This window comes from Borostomias antarcticus (assembly GCF_949987555.1).
Source record: "Borostomias antarcticus genome assembly, contig: scaffold_301, whole genome shotgun sequence".
NCBI lineage: Eukaryota > Metazoa > Chordata > Actinopteri > Stomiiformes > Stomiidae > Borostomias > Borostomias antarcticus.
In genome coordinates this window covers 42,501-50,000 of record NW_028176765.1, presented here as the reverse complement: position 1 = coordinate 50,000, position 7,500 = coordinate 42,501, and the positions used below count along the sequence as shown (strand labels likewise).

The 7,500-nt window shown below is 53.4% G+C and overlaps 1 protein-coding gene across 1 annotated transcript in view; it reads left to right on the top strand.

Moving 5' to 3' along the window:
* The window catches only part of kif13ba (kinesin family member 13Ba), a 69,342-nt gene that overhangs the window by 26,933 nt on the left and 34,909 nt on the right, over positions 1 to 7,500 (top strand). The window contains exons 9-10 of the mRNA XM_084462166.1: positions 6,635 to 6,747; positions 7,471 to 7,500. The exon at positions 7,471 to 7,500 is cut by the window's right edge and continues 82 nt beyond it. Coding sequence (XP_084318292.1) covers positions 6,635 to 6,747; positions 7,471 to 7,500 — 143 coding nt within the window. The remainder of the gene's footprint in view (positions 1 to 6,634; positions 6,748 to 7,470) is intronic.

The window sequence follows — 7,500 nt, the reverse complement described above, 5'->3', positions numbered from 1 at the left end:
TTGTATCTATATGTGTGTGTGTGTGTGTATGTAATACGTGTGTGTGTGTGTGTGTGTGTGTGTGTGTGTGTGTATTTTTCCTGCCCCAGATAAGAATGAAATATTTGTCATATTTTTGACCCAAGACCACTCTGGCACCTCTCGCTCCCTCTTACCCCCCCACCTCTCTCTCTCTGTATGTCTCTCTCTCTCTCTCTCTCTCTCTCTCTCTCTCTCTCTCCTCTCTCTCCCTCTCTCCTCTCTCTCTCTCTCCTCTCTCTCTCTCTCTCTCTCTCTCTCTCTCTCTCCTCTCTCTCTCTCTCTCTCTCTCTCTCTCAGGGGACAAGAGCAGTCTTTGTTTTCACAACACACTGTAGTCGGCCCTCTGTTCCCACTCAGCACTATCTACCCCGTGTACACACATACTCCCACACACACGCAAGCACACACACACACACACATTCACTCATTCAGACATTCATTCCATCTCTTCTCCCAAACTCCACGGCTTCCTCATTCTTTCTGTCCGTCTCAGGCCGTCCTGTCATCCCCTGTCTGACCCCTAACCCCTGACCCCCCACCACCCTAACCCACCCTAACCCCCCACCACCCAAACATCCTCTTCTCCCCGTTCCCTTCACCTATTTCTCTCTCTCTCCTCATCTCCCTCCTCCCCTCTCCTCCTCTCCCTCTCCTCCTCCTCTCTGCTCCCGTTCAGAGGAGTGAAGCGCCGCCCCCTGCAGCTCACCCTGTAAATCACACAGCACAATAGGAGCTTGTTACTGCTGCTACTGCTGGGTGTGCGTGCATGTGTGTGTTTGTATGCGTGTGAGCGTGCGTGTGTGTGTGTGAGGGTGTGTGTGTGTGAGCGTGTGTGTGTTTGTATGCGTGTGAGCGTGCGTGTGTGTGTGTGTGAGGGTGTGTGTGAGCATGCGTGTGCGTTTGTATGCGTGTGAGCGTGCGTGCGTGCGTGCGTGTGTGTGTGTGTGTGCGTGTTAGCGTGCGTGTGTGTGTATGTGTGTTTTTGCGAGCCTATATGAGTGTGTTTCTCCCCCTTTGTCTCTGCTTCCCCATAGGAATGTCCCACAGAGTTCTGCTAATGACTCCCTTTCATTTCTATCAGGCTCTCGGGCTCTCTGATTGGCCGGCTGGGGGCATGTGGCCGTGTGACTGGCTGAGGGAAACATGTCCGTAGGACTGTCCTGTCATGACCAGGAAGAGAGGAGGAAGGAGGTGCTGCTGAAGGAGACCTCCCTGATTGGTCAGGAGGTTCATATTCATTAGTCCCGCCTCTCCCCCTGGGCCTTTTAAACCAAACCCAACTTTATTTGTACAGCCCTGTTTCAGCACTGAAATGTTACTAAAGTTTTTTAATTAAACACCATAGACATGAACACCAGGATCAGTCTCTCTCTTGGGGGAGAGAGAGAACCCAAACCCCCCCTAACCACAGGCTCCAGTCAGGCCCAGTCTACCCTCACCCCCACCCTGGGTCTGATGGACTCTCTGGGTCTGGGCTAGACTGGGCCCAGTCTACCCTCTCCTCCACCCTGGGTCTGATGGACACTCTGGGTCTGGGGCTAGACTGGGCCCAGCCATGTAGGGCACAGCACAGCTGGGTCTGGGACTAGAGGCCTGGGACTAGAGGTCTAGAGGTCTGGGTCTAGAGGCCTGGGTCTAGAGGCCTGGGTCTAGAGGCCTGGGACTAGAGGTCTGGGACTAGAGGCCTGGGACTAGAGGTCTGGGTCTAGAGGTCTGGGTCTAGAGGCCTGGGACTAGAGGTCTGGGTCTAGAGGCCTGGGACTAGAGGTCTGGGTCTAGAGGCCTGGGACTAGAGGTCTAGAGGCCTGGGTCTAGAGATCTAGAGGTCTAGAGGCCTGGGTCTAGAGGCCTGGGACTAGAGGTCTGGGACTAGAGGCCTGGGACTAGAGGTCTGGGTCTAGAGGTCTGGGTCTAGAGGCCTGGGACTAGAGGTCTGGGTCTAGAGGCCTGGGACTAGAGGTCTGGGTCTAGAGGCCTGGGACTAGAGGTCTAGAGGCCTGGGTCTAGAGATCTAGAGGTCTAGAGGCCTGGGTCTAGAGGCCTGGGACTAGAGGTCTGGGACTAGAGGCCTGGGACTAGAGGTCTGGGTCTAGAGGTCTGGGTCTAGAGGCCTGGGACTAGAGGTCTGGGTCTAGAGGCCTGGGACTAGAGGTCTAGAGGCCTGGGACTAGAGGCCTGGGACTAGAGGTCTAGAGGCCTGGGACTAGAGGTCTAGAGGCCTGGGACTAGAGGCCTGGGTCTAGAGGTCTAGAGGACTGGGTCTAGAGGTCTAGAGGCCTGGGTCTAGAGGTCTAGAGGCCTGGGTTTAGAGGCCTGGGTCTAGAGGCCTGGGTCTAGAGGTCTAGAGGCCTGGGTCTAGAGGTTTCTTTATTTGTGTTTTGTATTTCACTTCCTGTCTGTGTGTCATAGTAGACATCCTGCGTCTCCCGGCTGATTGGCTGAATGAGCCTTCTATGGCTGCATTGTTAAAGCTGTCTCATACAGTAGCCATCTTTCCCTCTCTCTCTCTCTCTCTCCTGGTAGACGAGTGGGGAGAAGGTGAGCAAGCTGAGTCTAGTCTGGTCTCTCTCTTGTCTCTCTCTCCTGGTAGACGAGTGGGGAGAAGGTGAGCAAGCTGAGTCTGGTCTCTCTCTCTCTCTCCTGGTAGACGAGTGGGGAGAAGGTGAGCAAGCTGAGTCTAGTCTGGTCTCTCTCTTGTCTCTCTCTCCTGGTAGACGAGTGGGGAGAAGGTGAGCAAGCTGAGTCTGGTCTCTCTCTTGTCTCTCTCTCTAGACGAGTGGTGAGAAGGTGAGCAAGCTGAGTCTGGTCTCTCTCTTGTCTCTCTCTCTAGACGAGTGGTGAGAAGGTGAGCAAGCTGAGTCTGGTCTCTCTCTTCTCTCTCTCTCTAGACGAGTGGTGAGAAGGTGAGCAAGCTGAGTCTGGTCTCTCTCTTGTCTCTCTCTCTAGACGAGTGGTGAGAAGGTGAGCAAGCTGAGTCTAGTCTGGTCTCTCTCTTGTCTCTCTCTCCTGGTAGACGAGTGGTGAGAAGGTGAGCAAGCTGAGTCTAGTCTGGTCTCTCTCTCTGTCTCTCTCTCTAGACGAGTGGTGAGAAGGTGAGCAAGCTGAGTCTAGTCTCTCTCTCTTGTCTCTCTCTCTCCTGGTAGACGAGTGGTGAGAAGGTGAGCAAGCTGAGTCTGGTCTCTCTCTTGTCTCTCTCTCTAGACGAGTGGTGAGAAGGTGAGCAAGCTGAGTCTGGTCTCTCTCTTGTCTCTCTCTCTAGACGAGTGGTGAGAAGGTGAGCAAGCTGAGTCTGGTCTCTCTCTCTCTCCTGGTAGACGAGTGGTGAGAAGGTGAGCAAGCTGAGTCTGGTCTCTCTCTTGTCTCTCTCTCTAGACGAGTGGAGAGAAGGTGAGCAAGCTGAGTCTAGTCTGGTCTCTCTCTTGTCTCTCTCTCTAGACGAGTGGAGAGAAGGTGAGCAAGCTGAGTCTGGTCTCTCTCTCTCTCTCCTGGTAGACGAGTGGTGAGAAGGTGAGCAAGCTGAGTCTAGTCTGGTCTCTCTCTTGTCTCTCTCCTGGTAGACGAGTGGGGAGAAGGTGAGCAAGCTGAGTCTAGTCTGGTCTCTCTCTTGTCTCTCTCTCCTGGTAGACGAGTGGGGAGAAGGTGAGCAAGCTGAGTCTGGTCTCTCTCTTGTCTCTCTCTCTAGACGAGTGGTGAGAAGGTGAGCAAGCTGAGTCTGGTCTCTCTCTTGTCTCTCTCTAGACGAGTGGTGAGAAGGTGAGCAAGCTGAGTCTGGTCTCTCTCTTCTCTCTCTCTCTAGACGAGTGGTGAGAAGGTGAGCAAGCTGAGTCTGGTCTCTCTCTTGTCTCTCTCTCTAGACGAGTGGTGAGAAGGTGAGCAAGCTGAGTCTAGTCTGGTCTCTCTCTTGTCTCTCTCTCCTGGTAGACGAGTGGTGAGAAGGTGAGCAAGCTGAGTCTAGTCTGGTCTCTCTCTCTGTCTCTCTCTCTAGACGAGTGGTGAGAAGGTGAGCAAGCTGAGTCTAGTCTCTCTCTCTTGTCTCTCTCTCTCCTGGTAGACGAGTGGTGAGAAGGTGAGCAAGCTGAGTCTGGTCTCTCTCTTGTCTCTCTCTCTAGACGAGTGGTGAGAAGGTGAGCAAGCTGAGTCTGGTCTCTCTCTTGTCTCTCTCTCTAGACGAGTGGTGAGAAGGTGAGCAAGCTGAGTCTGGTCTCTCTCTCTCTCCTGGTAGACGAGTGGTGAGAAGGTGAGCAAGCTGAGTCTGGTCTCTCTCTTGTCTCTCTCTCTAGACGAGTGGAGAGAAGGTGAGCAAGCTGAGTCTGGTCTCTCTCTCTCTCTCCTGGTAGACGAGTGGTGAGAAGGTGAGCAAGCTGAGTCTAGTCTGGTCTCTCTCTTGTCTCTCTCTCTAGACGAGTGGAGAGAAGGTGAGCAAGCTGAGTCTGGTCTCTCTCTCTCTCTCCTGGTAGACGAGTGGTGAGAAGGTGAGCAAGCTGAGTCTAGTCTGGTCTCTCTCTTGTCTCTCTCTCTAGACGAGTGGGGAGAAGGTGAGCAAGCTGAGTCTGGTCTCTCTCTCTCTCTCCTGGTAGACGAGTGGGGAGAAGGTGATCAAGCTGAGTCTGGTCTCTCTCTCTTGTCTCTCTCTCCTGGTAGACGAGTGGGGAGAAGGTGAGCAAGCTGAGTCTAGTCTGGTCTCTCTCTTGTCTCTCTCTCTAGACGAGTGGGGAGAAGGTGAGCAAGCTGAGTCTGGTCTCTCTCTCTCTCTCCTGGTAGACGAGTGGGGAGAAGGTGATCAAGCTGAGTCTGGTCTCTCTCTCTTGTCTCTCTCTCCTGGTAGACGAGTGGGGAGAAGGTGAGCAAGCTGAGTCTAGTCTGGTCTCTCTCTTGTCTCTCTCTCCTGGTAGACGAGTGGGGAGAAGGTGAGCAAGCTGAGTCTGGTCTGGTCTCTCTCTTGTCTCTCTCTCTAGACGAGTGGTGAGAAGGTGAGCAAGCTGAGTCTGGTCTCTCTCTTGTCTCTCTCTCTAGACGAGTGGTGAGAAGGTGAGCAAGCTGAGTCTGGTCTCTCTCTTGTCTCTCTCTCTAGACGAGTGGTGAGAAGGTGAGCAAGCTGAGTCTGGTCTCTCTCTTGTCTCTCTCTCCTGGTAGACGAGTGGGGAGAAGGTGAGCAAGCTGAGTCTGGTCTCTCTCTTGTCTCTCTCTCTAGACGAGTGGTGAGAAGGTGAGCAAGCTGAGTCTGGTCTCTCTCTTGTCTCTCTCTCTAGACGAGTGGTGAGAAGGTGAGCAAGCTGAGTCTGGTCTCTCTCTTGTCTCTCTCTCCTGGTAGACGAGTGGGGAGAAGGTGAGCAAGCTGAGTCTGGTCTCTCTCTTGTCTCTCTCTCCTGGTAGACGAGTGGTGAGAAGGTGAGCAAGCTGAGTCTGGTCTCTCTCTTGTCTCTCTCTCTAGACGAGTGGTGAGAAGGTGAGCAAGCTGAGTCTGGTCTCTCTCTCTTGTCTCTCTCTCTAGACGAGTGGGGAGAAGGTGAGCAAGCTGAGTCTAGTCTGGTCTCTCTCTTGTCTCTCTCTCCTGGTAGACGAGTGGTGAGAAGGTGAGCAAGCTGAGTCTGGTCTCTCTCTTGTCTCTCTCTCTAGACGAGTGGTGAGAAGGTGAGCAAGCTGAGTCTGGTCTCTCTCTTGTCTCTCTCTCCTGGTAGACGAGTGGGGAGAAGGTGAGCAAGCTGAGTCTGGTCTCTCTCTTGTCTCTCTCTCTAGACGAGTGGAGAGAAGGTGAGCAAGCTGAGTCTGGTCTCTCTCTTGTCTCTCTCTCTAGACGAGTGGTGAGAAGGTGAGCAAGCTGAGTCTAGTCTGGTCTCTCTCTTGTCTCTCTCTCTAGACGAGTGGTGAGAAGGTGAGCAAGCTGAGTCTGGTCTCTCTCTTGTCTCTCTCTCTAGACGAGTGGAGAGAAGGTGAGCAAGCTGAGTCTGGTCTCTCTCTCTCTCTCTCTCTAGACGAGTGGAGAGAAGGTGAGCAAGCTGAGTCTAGTCTGGTCTCTCTCTCTCTCTTGTCTCTCTCCTGGTAGACGAGTGGTGAGAAGGTGAGCAAGCTGAGTCTAGTCTGGTCTCTCTCTTGTCTCTCTCCTGGTAGACGAGTGGGGAGAAGGTGAGCAAGCTGAGTCTAGTCTGGTCTCTCTCTTGTCTCTCTCCTGGTAGACGAGTGGAGAGAAGGTGAGCAAGCTGAGTCTAGTCTGGTCTCTCTTGTCTCTCTCTCCTGGTAGACGAGTGGGGAGAAGGTGAGCAAGCTGAGTCTGGTCTCTCTCTTGTCTCTCTCCTGGTAGACGAGTGGTGAGAAGGTGAGCAAGCTGAGTCTAGTCTGGTCTCTCTCTTGTCTCTCTCCTGGTAGACGAGTGGGGAGAAGGTGAGCAAGCTGAGTCTAGTCTGGTCTCTCTCTTGTCTCTCTCCTGGTAGACGAGTGGAGAGAAGGTGAGCAAGCTGAGTCTAGTCTGGTCTCTCTTGTCTCTCTCTCCTGGTAGACGAGTGGGGAGAAGGTGAGCAAGCTGAGTCTGGTCTCTCTCTTGTCTCTCTCCTGGTAGACGAGTGGGGAGAAGGTGAGCAAGCTGAGTCTGGTCTCTCTCTTGTCTCTCTCCTGATAGACGAGTGGAGAGAAGGTGAGCAAGCTGAGTCTGGTGGATCTGGCAGGAAGTGAGAGAGCAGCCAAGACCGGCGCAGCTGGGGACAGACTGAAGGAGGGCAGCAACATCAACAAGTACGCTCTCTCTCTCTCTCTGTGTATGTCTCTCTCTACTCTCTCTCTGTATGTCTCTCTCTCTCTCTCTGTATGTCTCTCTCTCTCTCTCTGTATGTCTCTCTCTCTCTCTCTGTATGTCTCTCTCTCTCTCTCTGTATGTCTCTCTCTCTCTGTATGTCTCTCTCTCACTCTCTCTCTCTCTGTATGTCTCTCTCTCTCTGTATGTCTCTCTCTCTCTCTCTCTCTCTCTCTCTCTCTGTGTCCCTCTCAAACACACATTCAATCCCCCCAGATGAGAGCTGAACCCTGTTACCCATCACACGCGCGCCATAGAAGTGTGTGGCTCTACGTGTACAGATATGATCTGATGTTGACTGTGTGTGTGCGTGTGCGTGTGCGTGTGCGTGTGTATGTGCGCGAGCGTGCGTGCGTGCGCGCGTGCGTGCGCGTGTGTGTGTGTGTGTGTATGGTGTGTGGTGTGTGTGTGTGTGTGTATGGTGTGTGGTGTGTGTGTGTGTGTGTGTGTGTGTGTGTGTATGGTGTGTGGTGTGTGTGTGTGTGTGTATGGTGTGTGGTGTGTGTGTGTGTGTGTGTGTGTGTGTGTGTGTGTGTGTGTGTGTGTGTGTGTGTGTGTGTGTGTGTGTGTGTGTGTGTGTGTGTGTGTGTGTGTGTGTGTGTGTGGGGGTGTGTGTTGTGTGTGTGTGTGTGTGTGTGTGTGTGTGTGTGTGTGTGTGTGTGCAGGTCTCTCACCACGCTGGGCTTGGTGATATC